This window comes from Cupressus sempervirens, chromosome 6 (genome assembly GCF_028749045.1).
Source record: "Cupressus sempervirens isolate cs-2001-9-10 chromosome 6, ASM2874904v1, whole genome shotgun sequence".
NCBI lineage: Eukaryota > Viridiplantae > Streptophyta > Pinopsida > Cupressales > Cupressaceae > Cupressus > Cupressus sempervirens.
The window spans coordinates 353185-368940 of record NC_143123.1 but is presented as its reverse complement, the minus strand read 5'-3'; the positions used below and the strand labels follow the sequence as shown (position 1 = coordinate 368940).

Below are 15756 nucleotides of genomic sequence, written 5' to 3'. Positions count from 1 at the left end.
GTATCCAATATAATCTCTCTGAAGCTATCATATCTCAACAGAAGCCAACACTCAATCAAGTTCCATAAAGTGACATAGCAACTTAGAAACTTAATGTTAGGATATAATGAATAAAATACTCAATAGGGAATTAAATAAATGAATTAAATAATTCTAGGGCTCTCAAAGGTCGAGACACCTTAACCCCAACACTTCAAAACATACAACTTGTTTGGAATTTCTCCAAGCAACTAATCAATTGAAGATTCACTTTTGTTTCATTGGTTGAAAAGTTGGCAGAACCTGAGAAGGATTTTTGAAGGAAAGTTTATTGCATTGGTGAAAATGTTAAAAAGACAAACCTAATAACTTCTCTTCTAGAAGTTGTAACAATGATTGAGGAAGGGGTGGAGGTCACTAGATGAATATAGGTAAAGAGGCTTCAAATGAAAGAGAATACTTTGATTAAAAAAATCGAAATGATAAATCCCACATATTGCAAAGGATGTCATAGAAAAGGTAGTCATGAAGCCCATAAATGCAATATCTCATAGGATAAGATAAATAATTTTTTCAAACACAAAGATAAATACATTATGATGATAAAGGCCCTATTTTAATGTGGAAGTGATAATGATCAGTATGTGCTTTTTGTATTAGATTGTGCTTACCAAATTCAATCAATGCTTCATGCCATAATGTTTGGGTGTTGGATACTCAGGCCACACAACATATGACATTTTGGCATTGTTATTTTGAAGAATGTCATGAAGGTGTTTATGGTACAATCAATTTGGTAGATAAATCAAGTCTCAAGCCTTTCAGTAAAAGAATCATTTAACACAAGTTGTGCCGCCTTCCAGATTTTGTACTTCATGATGTCTTGTATCTTCCCCAGTTGCACAAGCACCATAATTCATTACCACTAGTATTGATTTGACAACAAGGTCACTCCATTTTGTTGTAATATGGACAAATGGTTCTTAAGAAGTAGTCAAATAATCAAGTTCCATTTATTGGTTGTGAAGATGGTAAGGTATTAAAACTCCATGGCACTTTAGCCATTTCTAGGAGTTTTGTATATCTTATTTAAGGTACTTCATCTCCTAGTTTTTTATGGCATATGAGATTTGGGCATATCACTTATAATAGCATTTATATCATGCAAAAGAATGGTACTGTAGGTTTCCCAATACCAACTCTATCCTCTACAAAAGCTGAATATATATGGAAGCTTCTAAGGCAACTAGGGAAATATTATGGTTCTAAAGAATCCCTAATTAATTTTTCATCCACGTCACTTCTTGTTGATAATCAATCTGGAATAAAATTGACTGAGTATATTGTCTATAATGATTAAACTGAACACGTGAACACATTTCCATTTGGTTCGACATCATGCGAAATATGTCAAGTTACAACTCGAGGAGTGTCCTAGTACTACTCCAGCTTTAAGAAGTTTGAGAATTTTTGACGAATGCTTTTTTTGACTACAAAACCTTTAAATTAAGGAGGGGACCATTAATGTGTTAATATTCTGAGTTAACAAAATTTAGTTGTGTAGTGTTTTGGTTCTCTCTTTAGCTTTTCCTTTTGGCAGTTGAATTGTTCTCTCGCTACCTCTATATCATTACAGCTTTGTGCCATTTGTATTCTCTTCATAAATCTTGGCTTAATGGATTGATGAAAATCTTCTACCATGTTTAATAATTTAAGAGTGCAACACACCATGGAAACCACTCAAAAAAGTAAATGATTTGTACGATATTCTCATTTGAAATCAAAATACATACAATTTTTGTTGGAGTTGCTCAAACATGAATTGAAGAATGGCGATGCAACGAGCTTCAATTTCACAATCCAATCAATCAAGCATGATATTGGAGTTAAGTTATGGTAAATTGATGTTTTTGAATTAAACATAGAAGATGAAAGCTCCTTATATAGATTTACAAGGACGATTTTTCTAAAAAAAGAATCATGAACTAAAGACAAAACTAGAAACTACGTTGCAAACTAAAGATTAACTAAAATGACCATTAAAGAAACCTTATAGTATTCTAATACCCTCCCTTAATGGTCGTTGTCTAACTAGTGCCTTTTAGTCACAAATTCTTCAGAACATTCTACTACTACTAAGACCCTCCCTGGATCTACAAAATGTTAATGACCAAGAAGCCATCCAATCTAATGTTGGGTAACAAAGGTATTATAACCCGTAGCTAGAGACACCAAGATGAAACTAAAATCATGATTTTGAGGAAAATCCCCAAACCCTTTTTGCAGATGAGCACGATTCCCCAAAGCAAAACTACAAGATGATTCACCAAGAACTTTTGTAAATGAGCACTACAACTGAAAACAAACTGCAAAAGCCACAATTGGAGGAGAAATTTTGGAAAAGCCAAGCATGATTTTTCAGGTGAAAATTGATCAAAACTAGAGAATAGAGTCTAAGACACTGATTGGAGAATACAAAGCTTCATTTTTTAGGAAAAAAAGGGTAAAACCCAATAAGATAACTTTTAAGAATTTTTTATTAAAACCCAACCATAATTTTCTAGAGGGAAAAATTATGAAAACCCATCAAAGAAATCTTCATGGAGAAAAACACAATACTTTGCGTTGTAAAATTGCACATGTAAGTGACATGCAAGTACATCCAACTTACAAAATGTACATGTAAGAACATGCAAATACATGTTACCTAAAATGACGGACTTTTTCTCAAATTAGGAAACCATGCAATCAAAATCCTCGACTGAGCTTGCGATTTTCAAAAAAAAGTCATTGACAATGAACCACAAAATTTTATAAAATACTACAAACAATTTTTATTTCAAAAAATCAAAAAAAAAAATCTCGAAAAAATTCCAGGACAGAAGAGGCTCAATTTTTTCTTTAAAATTTGGCCAAATCTTATGAAAACCCATCAATCTAGTTTGATTCCATGTTATGGTAAATCAATTTTTTTGTATTAACCAGAGGAGATGAAAGCTCCTTATATATATTTACGAAGATGATGTTTCTAAAAAACAATCATGAACTAAAGACAAAAAATAGAAACTACGTAATAAATTAAAGATTAACTAGGATGACCATTAAAGTTGTTAGTGTAAAATTTGATATATGTATGATTGCTTCCATTAAAGCTCTTCTTTCCACATATTGAACTTATTTGGAGCCATTACAAGAAATTAATTAACTGAAGGCACCTAATTTTGATCATTTGATTGAAAAGATGGTTAGAAGAGGGAACAAAATGTATGAAAAACCAAAACCACCTTACAATAGATGGATCTAGGTGATGCAGGCTCAAGCTAGAGTAGTACTGGGATGGGTGACCTCCCGAAAAGCCCTAGCGCTTCACCTCTATGAGCATCACCTAGATCCAATGAGTGCTAAGTCTTCTATTTATTCTAATGAGAGATGGATTTGTGTGAATCACTACTCAATTAGTTTAACTAAAAAAATAGATAGTAAAATCATGATAACAGTATCACAATTGGACTTGCTATGGAAATATCTCCTACTTATCAATTGACGAGCTGAAAGGGCTTTCTAATGAATGGTTTGTAAGGCACAACACTTGGTGAGGGTTTTGCAAATGGGGTTGCAAGCAGAGTGGGTTTAGCCATGGAGGAAACTCTGTAGTTAAGCATGCTCAAGCTAGAGTAGTACTGGGATGAGTGACGACCTGGGAAGTCTCGGGGCTTTACCTCTGTGAGTATCACCTAGATCCAATGAGTGGTAAGTGTTCTATTTATTATCATGAGAGATAGATTCATGTGAATTGTTACTCAATGAGTTTGGCTCAAAAACTACAGAGTTAAATCTTGGTAGCAATACCACAATGGGAAAGGTTGTCACCAAATATTCTTTCTTGGCATTGATTATTTCATTGTGGTCACAAAATCATAGGTCTAATTTTCAGATACATGGATTCCTGTTCTCCTAGTAAGAAACTTTGAGACAGGAAAGCTGATTGGTCAATGATCAAAATTAAGTTGGATATTAATAAGGTTGAGACGATGTTTCACAATCTTGTTCCTATCAAGGAAAGATTGGAAAACAAACTTTCATACAATGTCATGGTGTTACATCCCAATTTTCAACCCAATTTAAAATGTTCATATAGCCGTTGAGGTTCACATGAAGTCAGTTGACGATTATATTTGTTGTAATCCTGCGAAATATTAAGATGGTTAGTCATTGTAATTTCATATGAAGATAACATGCTAGTTGACTATTTATCATGAATTCATGGAATTGAAAAGGCGGTTGGCCATTATGATTATTTATGATTAATAACTTGTTATAGTAATATGATTTAACTGCAGAGAATTTCCTTATAGGGAGCACATCAAAGGGGTGGAAGCATTGTCAAAAAAGAATTGGGCATGGGAACATCACCATCACTCGGCAAATGGGTATGAATTGTGAATCGCCATGGTTGAGGACCTAGCGATTGCATAACAGGATACACACATTAGACATGCATGAGCTATTGGATAATCTTTAAAACATTAAACATTTTATTTTAATCAAAGTACATACCTTTAATGGTTTATGGTTGACATTCTCATCTCTTCATTATAAAACATACTTATGTACGTGCACATAGATACAAAAATAAAGGTGACACCATAGTATTATTTTTATACAAGATTTTATCTATTTAATACGTACATTTAAATTGTGTACAAGATAAAATAATCTTCCAGATGAAACATGTATTTAGATATACATATTTAAAAGGTAAGACCTTGGATAAACATTTAACATGGCGTCATCTTAATAAAATATATTTATGTGCAAGTAAATAAATATGCTCATAAGTTATCCTTTTGATTATAACCTTCAAGTTTTTTTTTCATATTCATTTATTTCCTACTTGGCATATGATATTGGTGTTTCAAGAAGACAGATCTTTTAACTCTTCAAGAGTTACGGCTTCTTGGAAGCCTTTGATACATCGATTGCCTCTATATATTTTGGAAGCCAAGACAAGCAAGAGACATGAATATTTCTCCACATGATTTACCTCTACATTTCTCTACGTTACTTCTTTCATCTTCTACCCTTGATGAAGGTCGTAATTCATATTTATTCTAGAAATTGTATTCAGATTACCCACGTTTCCATTGAATTAGACCAGGTTATGTGGTCATCTTCTCCTTTTAGATTACTACAAATTCTTCCTTCCACAATTTTAATCCTGCTCGTTACGTTTTTTCTGTATGTTGCAAGTGATTCGGACCAGACATAGTCCATATCTATTTTGAGTTTTCCATTCAGAATTGCTCACGTCTAAGGAACCGGCTACTTGAAAACAAGCCAAGGCTCACGTCTTCCATCTTTAGACCAGGTTATGTGGTTGGCCTTCCATATTCAGATTGCTTTGTGTTTTCTTAAACTATTTTCGTATTTGCAGCAAAAAAGAATGCGTCATGAAAATTCCGTACATTACTTCTGAATTACAAATCGAATGGATATTTGATAGTCCAATCTCTCTATGTTGAGTCAAGACCAAATGTGCATCACATGTTCATACATTTGTGTTTTGTTGAAGTGTATTCGAATCAAAATGTATTTCCTTGCAAGCTCATTAGGATCTTTTCTCTGATATTGATAGTCTGAAAATGGCAATATTCTTACCCCAACTGGGCTCAGAAAAAGAGTTGGATTACTCTAAGATTTAAAACACCTGGGACTCACCCGGCTGTATGGCCAAGGAAAAGGGTGAAGAGGTGAGAGGAAATCTTCAAGAACATGGAATCAGAATCAGAAGAAATTCATAAACTTATTACATTTAAAAAGAATCATTTTAAATAGCTCATGCATGTCCAATTCATTCTCTATTGCCAAGTTGAGTGTTGTGATTAAGTACTAGAATGCTCAATGGCTAACAAGATGTTCTGTGTCTATTCTGGGTAGGTAGGGCCTTTCTAGTTAGAGAAAGTGTGGGGATAAGTTTAAGGTCTGTGGTTGCGAGGTTAAGCTCCTAACAATGTTTCCCCTCTCCACAAGATGTCGAGACATGCATCAGACAAAGATAAGCTATGCATTCAAACGTTTGTTGGAAACAGGTATTTTACCTTTATGATGTTTATATAAGTAGAAGATAAGATTAATTGATTTATATCATCGTTTCAGTTATTTCCTTTAATGAAAGCAATTCTTCTCGTCAATGTAATTGGCAACCAATTAGATCGGTTGATCTTCCAACGGAACATGGAATATATCTATATGCAAGAGATAGGTTCTGTTATTTGAATAATGAATAAGAGCTTATTTTCCTAACCGAATGTTATTGTCCTAAATGATACAATGGTATTTGAAGCCCTAGATGATCCAATGGTAATTGATGCCCTAATTGATACAGTGGTATGTAATGCCTTAAATGATTCAATAGTAATTGATGTCCTAATTGATATAGTGGTATTTGATGGTAATTGTCATTTGATCTTATGTGGTATCTGAAAACTAACCTAGGTTTTGCAGAAGCGTCCCTAGATTGATTTCAGTTTCGAATTCCAAGGTATGTAGATTTTAAATTCCTTGGTAAATTCATTAATAATGTTTTCAATTTTTAGTTATGAAATTTCCATTTAAGTGATTGTAACCGTTAATCTCATTCACATGAACATAACTAATATAATTGTCTTCCTATGAATATGAAGTAATCACTGTATTTCTTTGATATGTTAGTTAAGACCCGGGAAAACTGGTTGTTACACATGGTGACATTTACCTTTTCCCTAAAAAAAACACTTATTAAATATAGTAAGTTCCTATTGGCCAAAAATAGTGAATTGATGATAACAAGAAAAACTAGGAAAGATTATTTATTTAATATTTGCATTGCACCAAAGCAATTTACATCATTTGGGAAAACACATATTGAATTTTTTTATTATGGAGTCAAATCAGAAGGCATCAGTGGCAGGTTTTATGACAGATTGTCATAGTGGGAATTATGGTTTGATCTCAGCTAAGAATCCAAAGGTGATTATCGGAACTCATTATGAGGCCTATGTTGAGAGGGACCATGTGAAGATCTCATTACTTAATATTAAATTTGGCCTCTTCGGATGTCGGGATGTGTCTCCTTTGGACTGATGTAGCAAGAAATCTCAAACAAGAAGCAACAGTTACAAATGAAAGAGACTTTTTGGACAATTCAATTGTTGACAACTCAATGGTCATAGGGAGCCTCTTTTGGAGGGGAGTTAATAAAATTTCATTTATTTTCCAAGAGGAGGTCGCAAAGGGTTCCTCCTCTATATATTTGGAGAAGATTTAATATTCTGAGCATTGTATCTTATTCATTCTAACCAGCTGGTTTTGTATTTCACCAGGCTAATAAAACTAAGAAAAGTCTCTAATGTTGATAAACCAAGGAGATTGAGGCTCGAAGACAGTGGTCCTGACTCCTAAGGTCTCCAAGGGCAATCTCATTCAGAGCTTGTCTTGCAGCTTAGTGTTTTTCATTTGCAGTGCTGTCTAGCAGTTTTTAGGTGAATTGTAGAGGTTTTGAGTGCATAGTCTAGAAGATTGGTTTCAGTTTTTTATAGCTGTTTGTAAGAGCATTTATTGATGTTCTGGCTGATGTTGGAATGTTATTTCATGTTTTTTGCTATTGTGAGGAAATAGGAGAAGTTTGGATGAGTTTCAGGAGAAGATGTAGCTGTTTCATGTGTATTTGGAGTATGGACATCCAAGAGTGAAGAGTTTTTCATTGTAATTTGCAGTACATGTTCATTGCTGTTATCTGATATATTGGACAAAACGTTTTGACTTAAAATCATGCTTGAATATGTTAAAAAGCAATCGAAATCTGTCACATTAAGCTGGGTTTCTGTCTGTTATGATTTTAGAAGTCATTTTGGTATGACCAATTTTCGTATTTATGCAAATCTGAATCAGAGATTAAGGAAATCCTTCATTCTGGTTCATTTTTTACAAAGAGACATTGCACATGGTTCATACATAGAGTGAGGCTGTTTCAAATACTAGTCAGTAGGATGCAATGCAACAGAGGAATTCCCTGCAGTTGCACCCATTTTTGTTAGACTTTTTCGTTGCCAACTGAATTCTCATTGTACGTGAAGTCCAATCAATGCTTTCCATTATAGAAAGACCTCAGGAAGTGAACATTTGATAGGGTCTGGAGAAATTGGAAACAAGTCAAAATCCATTTCTTGTATTGTTCATAATTAATATGGTATGAAAGAGAAGTATTAAAGGGGGAGTATCAAGCACTCTTTGGTAGATGAATGAACGAAGCTAGTGATATCTTGCATAGAAAACTATCTATAATTAAAGAACTTGGCTATCAGTGCAGTATATAATAGACCAAGGCTTCAGGATGGGAAACAAGTTTCAAGGATGAATAGTGAAAGTAGTCAACTTCTAGGGCATGGCTTGAGGATGAAGAAAATTAGGATGAAAAGGAATCCATAGGGAGAAACAAAGGATGGTGCACAAGCTAAATATGTGAATGCAAAGCAACACATTTTCTGAAGATCTAGAACTCTTATGATTTTGTTTTGGCTCGGATATCATTTCTGGGTATCGCAGCAGGAGTCAGTAAGCTATATATAAAAAGCAGAACTTCTGGTAAGATGGATTACAGGTTTAGGGTTTTTTTAGGGTTGATTGTATAGGTCCTTTAGTTATGGTTTTTAATTCCATGTCTTTCAAGCTCCCTGGTTTTCGCATATTCCCTCTTAAACATCAGTAAAGTTTTCAGTAGGAATTGTTTCTGTCCAGTCTGAATGGAACATCGTCATATATATTTCCTTTTATCTGTACATATGACATACTCCTCTCTTTCTTTTAGGGAAAAAAACCAATTTAATAGTGTGCACTGTGTATGTTAATGACATGCAATGACACTAACCTGTATAAGTTGAATTCTTTCAAGCAAAATTCTGAAGGTGTTTATGCTTTCACTGTTCAAATTTGATTAGTATTTTCATCAGTATTGTTTTATTTGCTGTCAGTGCTTTTGTTGGGTAGTAGACTGGCAGCATCTGCAGCACTCTCGGGGGCAAGCGTGAGAAAAGCATGGCTCATTTTAGCATGGGTTAGCACTGTGGCAGGCAACTTAACATTGGTAGGTTCAGCTGCAAATTTAATTGTTTGTGAGCAGGCCAGAAGAGCACAGTTTCTTGGATACCACCTCTCATTTTGGGGTCATTTGAAATTTGGAATTCCAGCAACATTGGTGGTTGTATCTGTTGGTTTACCCCTAGTAAGGAGCTGAAAACTAAGAAATTGGAAATTGAATTGTTGGGCTTAACTCAGGTTGTAGTAATCGTGTATATGTAGCTATGACTCATTAAAGTTGATCAAAGAAAAAATGCTTTTATTTTCCTGCAATGATATGCTTTTTGGTCACATAACACCAGGTACAGAGAAATCTTTTCAGAATCTGACTGCTTTTATGTAATTGTGGCAGCTTCTTTTGACATTGCAGCAATTTTCATTTTCCTTTGCTTTATTTTCTTATGACCCAGAGTACAGATGTAAAATGAGTTTTCATCGGTTTGATTGGCTAAATTTTTTGGCTCTTAAAGGCAATAAATACATAAGTTGTAGGGTGCCCATTACATTGGTGATTATAAGAGCGGGTAGGAAGAAGGGTCATGGGCATAATTATCACCGACTTAACAAGTTCAGTCCTTTCGTGCTATTTTCATGTGTTTTCTGGAGGAGTTGGAAGCATATGCTATCAAATGCTGGCTTATGCGATCCAACTTTTAGCTTATTTTAATTGTTCACTTCAAATTTGCTATTATAAGTCATTTTGTATTTTGAGAACCTTGTTCATATGTGCAGGTATTGAGGTTACTAATGGAAGGTTAATGTGAGTAACAGTGAGACCAAAACTACAACTGCAAATCTCAGAGAATAAAACAAATCTGAATACTCCTAGCACCACAAAATTGTTACTGACAAGACGCAAATATCCAATTGCTTAATCCAATTCAATATCATGAGACTAATTTATCCAATTACAAATTGCTACAGGAACATTCTTCGCTAACATGGTTTGCTATTTAGAAGAGCAGGCCTGATTCCTTCCTATATGAACTGATTCCAAACACAACTCAATAGATTCCCAATACTCACAGTCAATAAATGACCACAACCAATAGTCTGGAATTATCTTGTGACTTGGATCACATACCCGATACCAAGGAATATAAATTGCAGATTTTAATTTAATAAAGCCGACATTCAAATACAATTTTAGTCCAAGAAATGACAAAACCGATATCAAACAGAAGTGAATACATACTATCGATTCACATTCTTTTGAATCTTTGGAGTACATAACCAATTGTAACAAGCTAATATTTCCCATTACCAATTAAACAGTTAATTATAAACAAAATAAACAATACCTTTCCTATTCACACAAAAAACAGTTATAACAACTACTTTATGTATTCAAATGAAAGGGATCAACAGTTATAACAGATTAACTGAATCCTAGTCCATTGAAAGAGAGTAACTGATTTAACAATATTAACCAACTAACATATCTTCAACTGAAATACATAAAAGTAAAGTACCTGTTAAAAGAAACTTGAATGCAGATCATATCTCTATCTTGTGCAAGTCTTGGCATTTGGTGGAGAGGAGAAGCATTGTCAGGGCCTTAAGCTCCCTACCGCAGACCCATAATTATCCCCAAACAATCTCAACCGAGAAAGGCCCTCTCTACCTAGGATTGGGCATGGGACACCCCTATTCTACCACTGAGCATCCTGGTGTTAGAGTGTCGGCTATGCAGCCAGCTAGGCTATGGAGTCCTTCCCATCAGCCCATCTATCCAAATTCTAGCAACCCTGACCTCTAGTGATCACAGCAGCAAGCATGTCACTAAACCTACCCTGACTAGGGATTTACATGGACACAATGTACCCGATCATCCATTGCTCGACTTGACAACAAGATTATACCATTTTGGTCACCATGAGCTAACTCGGTTTGTTCATCTATTTAATCTCATTTTAAGCTTAGTACGTTATTGATCATCTTTCTTTTTCTTGCAGGTGTTATTCACATAATCATTTGTTTTCAGTCTACACCCTTCACCTAGACCTTACTAGTTATCCTGGATGAATCTCAATGCGACTGTCCACTAAACTTTGGCTCATAACAAATGCATAGAGAAAAGTTCCTTGATATTTTCATATATCTTGTCTTTATCTCAATGAGGATGCCCTCCTTATCTTAGATAACATATGGATAATGCCTCTGTATTAGATTAGCACTGAACTGTACTCTGCCTCTTTAATTCAACTTCTGAAAGTAAAACTCATTTGTGTCCAATAATTAAATAAAATAGAACAAGTTTCTTGCAGTTCAGGAAATCAACTTGCAAACTTATCATTTCATTCTAGACTCTTGTACGACTGACTCCATAACATAATATTATCAATTGCCTATTCTACATACTTAATCTCAGAATCAATAATCATACTTTAAGCACAAAATATTCAGAAGAAGGCATGATCTGGACTACTGGCAAGTATGATCACCTTCAATTGTTGGAAATGCTTGTATGGCTCTTGGTTGTGGTGTGTCAACCTCAAGTGATATGGAAGCAACCATAGAGAGAAACAATGGGGCTATGAATGGAAAATGCTAGTAGCTATATCAGCAAGAGGATCGTAAATCCAGTTATGAACCATAGATATATGAATGCAATACTTAAGGTGACCACGACAGATTTTATGCAATACTCAAATGGCTTAACGACCATATGGATGCAATTCTCAATACGGCAGTATGAGTAATATCTCAGAGACGACAATATGGAAATGCAGATGAAAACTGTTACTCAAGAAAAACACCAATGTGTGTAAAGTTGTTGGTAATAACAAAATTGCTAATATAGAGTTTGTCGGTTACGAGCAAGATGACTAAAGGTGGCTAAAGATGAGTCACGTTCAAGAGCCGCTAAAAGGGTCAATAGCACATGTGGCTATTTCAAAAAGAAAGAAAATATCAAGTAGGCCACTTGGAAAAATAAAGATGGCCGATGACATGAAATAATATTATTAAGGCATAGCCAAGGTTGGAAATAATAACTTTACTCTCAAAATGTTAATATAAAGATACCATCCTATATCTACCTATACTTGTATATGCATGTACATGTGTGTGTGTGTGTGTGTGTATACACACGATATTCTAAGCATACATATCTTGGGTGTACATCTTATTTTAAGTGGGCAGATACGCTAAATGTATGTCTCATTTGAATTTACACTTATACACATATATATGTATATAAATGTACAAGTATATGTAGGTACCATTGTATCATTATATTAAGACATGTCGGTTATCACAAGAAGCTCTGAGTTTCTTCCAATATATATGTAACAATTTTGTTCTATTTAATTATTTTATCATTTTATTAAATGTGCAAACCAATTTAGCTCATGGTAATCACATGGTATCCCCTTGCCTACTTTGATTTTTCCCTTGACCAAGGTGGTTTAGGACCCACACTTGTTAGCTCAATGGTAAGTGGTTCCCTCATATTCTTTCCTTTTCTGGAAATGCTTCCTCACCTTCATCGCATTTCCGCAAAAGAAATCTACTATGGTATTAACATATTTCTCATCATTTAATCAATTCAAAAATTACTATAACAAGTATTCTCCATTTCCAATTCATATAACATCATAACGATTACGATCAACCATTATTCCAAGTTAAATGAATTTATAACAAATAACCTACACTTCCATTTCACATAAACCATAATGATTAACTAATTTAACCAAATTAATGCACTTCACATGAAGTTCTCAACGGCTATAAAGAGTTTTATATTTAAGAAAAAATAGGGATGTAACATACCCTCCCCCTTGTGTTTCATTGTCCCCAATAAACTTTGAAATTTAACATTTAAAAGAATATTTAAAAATACGAGGTTTATGTCAACATGAAATTGTCATAGTTCAAATTGAATTCACAATTTATCTATTGCAATCCATAGCTAAAAGTTCTCGGAAAAAGATGTGGAAATTTATGGAAGATTTCATCATAATCTTCCCAAGTGGCATTCTCTTCAGCATACTGGTCCCATCAAACCTTGCAATGAGTGATATCTCGATTATGCAAGCAACTTACGCATCTCGAATATTCTGAGTGGTTCTATTGCCACCACCCCTGAATATTCTGAGATTCCAATCAATAACATGTTCTTGGCTGGTTGTATATTTCATACGATATGAAAAGTGAAACACATTATGCATTATGGCAAGGGCTCGAGGTAGGGCACTTCTATAGGCTATAAGATTTATGACTTCCAACACCTCAAAGGGTCCCACATATCTCGGGGCTAATTTGGCATTCCTACCAAACTTGATAGTACTTTTGTGTGGTTTAAACTTCAAGAGAACCTTTTCCCCCACTAAAAATTCTCTAGGAATCCTCTTACCATATGCATAACTTTTTTGCCAATCATTTTCCTCCTTCGACCTCTAACAAATCTTAACTACATGTTCCTCTATTTCTAGAAGCATCTAAGGCTCGACAATAATTTGGTCCTCGATTATGTTCCAACTTATAGGGGTTCTGCACTTATGCTCATATAAAGCTTCAAAGGGTGTCATTTTAATAGCAGACTGGTATGAGTTGTTATAGACAAATTCAACCAGAGGGAGGTACATCTCCTATTGATACTGGTGATCCCAGCAATACACTCCAAAGAGATCTTCTAATACTTGGTTTCCTCTTTCTATCTAACCATGGTCTCTGGATGGTAAGCTGAACTGATCTTCAGTTTTGTTCCCAAAGCTAAGAACAAAGTTTGCCAAAATCTAGATGTTATCCTAGCATCTCTATTAGATATGATATTTTTTGGAACCCTATGAAGTCTAAAAATCTCTCTCGCAAACTTATGGGCAATTTCTAGCGCCCCATTTGTTAAGCTCCCTGCAATGAAATGTGCTACCTTTGTTAATTGATCCACTACCACTAGGATGGTATTATGTCTATTTCGAGTCATAAGTAACCATTGGATGAAATCCATAGTGATTATTTGCCATTTCCATTCTACAACCTCATTTGGATGTAATAACCCAGCTAGGTATGAGTGTTGAGCCTTAATCCTCTAAAGTTTGAGGCATTCTCCCACATACTCAATTGTTTCCTTCTTCATGCCCTTCCAAAAATACAAGGGTTTCATGTCAGCCATTGTCTTAGTTACTCCAACATGCCCTGAATAAGGAGCGACATGGACCCAAAATCAACTTTCAAATCTCTGAGTCCTTACGTATGTACATCCTACCATTATATCTTAGATGCCCATCTTCGTCCAGTTAGTATCCTTCATATCTAATATCTTGAGGATCCCTGAGGAGTGCTCGACTTACCTCATTATGAAATTCATCTCGGCAAACACTGAATTACTTGCTCCCTAAAACTAGTATTTATTACTACCATAGCCAAAATATGTCTTCATCAGCTTAAGGCGTCAGCTACTCTATTCTCTTTACCCTTGATATAATTGATCTCAAAATCATAATCTACTAAGAACTCTAAGCACCTCCTTTGGTGAGTGTTAAGATCAGGCTAGGTGAATATGTACTTCAATCCATGATGGTCGGATTTGAGCTCAAATGGTTTCCCAATCAGATAATGTCTCCACAATTGTAGAGGATGATGGTTGCTAACTTTAAGTCATGTGGTGTGTAATTATGTTCATAGATTTTCAACTTCCAGGATTCATAAGCAACGACGTGGTCTTCTTGCATCAAGACACCCCCTAGTCCTTCTCCCAATGCATCCATTATTGCACAAAGTGACCCTCAAGGTCTAACACTTTTAAGTATTTGCATGTGGTTAGCTTCTCGTTTAGGCATTCAAATGCAGCTTGGCATTTTTCAAACCAGAAAAACTTTACCCCTTTCATTTGCAGTGTAGCGATGGGATGTGCTATCCTAGAGAAGTCTAACAAATTTTCTATAAAAACCTGCTAAACCTATGAAGCTTCTGACCTTTGGCACATTCCTAGGGATGGACCACTCTTTTATTGTATGATCTTAGCGGGGTCTACTACTATTCCTTTAGCTAAAATAATATGCCCTAAGTACCAAATTTATTTTTGATAAAAAGAAAACTTAGATAACTTCCCATACAACTTATGCTCGCACAATCTCTACAAAGCTATCTCAAGATGTTTTCGGTGTTCCTCCTCATCTCGGGAATAGATGAGAATATCATCTATAAAAACCAACACAAACTTGTGTAAGTAATCCTAGAATATACTATTCATGAGATTTATGAAAGTTGCAGGGGCGTTAGTTAGTCCGAAGGGTAAAACTGTGAACTCATAGTATCCATCGCCGATCTTGAAAACAGTTTTGAGAATATCTTCTTTAATCTGAAGCTGGTGGTAACATGATCTACTCTCATTTGATCAAATAGATCATCAATTTCTAAGAAATGGATATCTATTCTTACTGGTGACCTTGTTAAGCATTCTATAATCTATGCATAGCCTCATAGTTCCATCTTTTTTCTTGACAAACAATACTAGGGCTCCCCAAGGTGAGACACTAGGTCAGATGATTTTCTTATCCAATAAATCTTGTAGCTGCACTTGTAATTCCATTAATTTGGAAGTGGGCATCTTGTATGGCACTCTTGATATGGATTCTACCCCAGATACCAAGTCTATGGTAAAACCAAATACCCTAGAAGGGGCTAAGCCAAGTAATTCCTTTGGAAATGCATCAT

The 15756-nt window shown here is 34.9% G+C and overlaps 1 protein-coding gene across 3 annotated transcripts in view; it reads left to right on the top strand.

Moving 5' to 3' along the window:
• LOC149550663 (Divalent ion symporter) overlaps positions 1 to 15756 on the top strand; it is a 46681-nt gene that overhangs the window by 18918 nt on the left and 12007 nt on the right. For 2 of the 3 annotated variants that reach the window (XM_089786212.1, XM_089786214.1), the window contains exon 5: positions 8988 to 9366. The exons of the other annotated variant lie outside the window; for it this stretch is intronic. In XM_089786212.1, the coding sequence (XP_089642338.1) occupies positions 8988 to 9250 (263 nt within the window). In that variant the 3' untranslated portion in view covers positions 9251 to 9366. Of the gene's footprint in view, positions 1 to 8987; positions 9367 to 15756 lie in introns of those variants that run through there. 3 annotated transcript variants of the gene reach the window in all.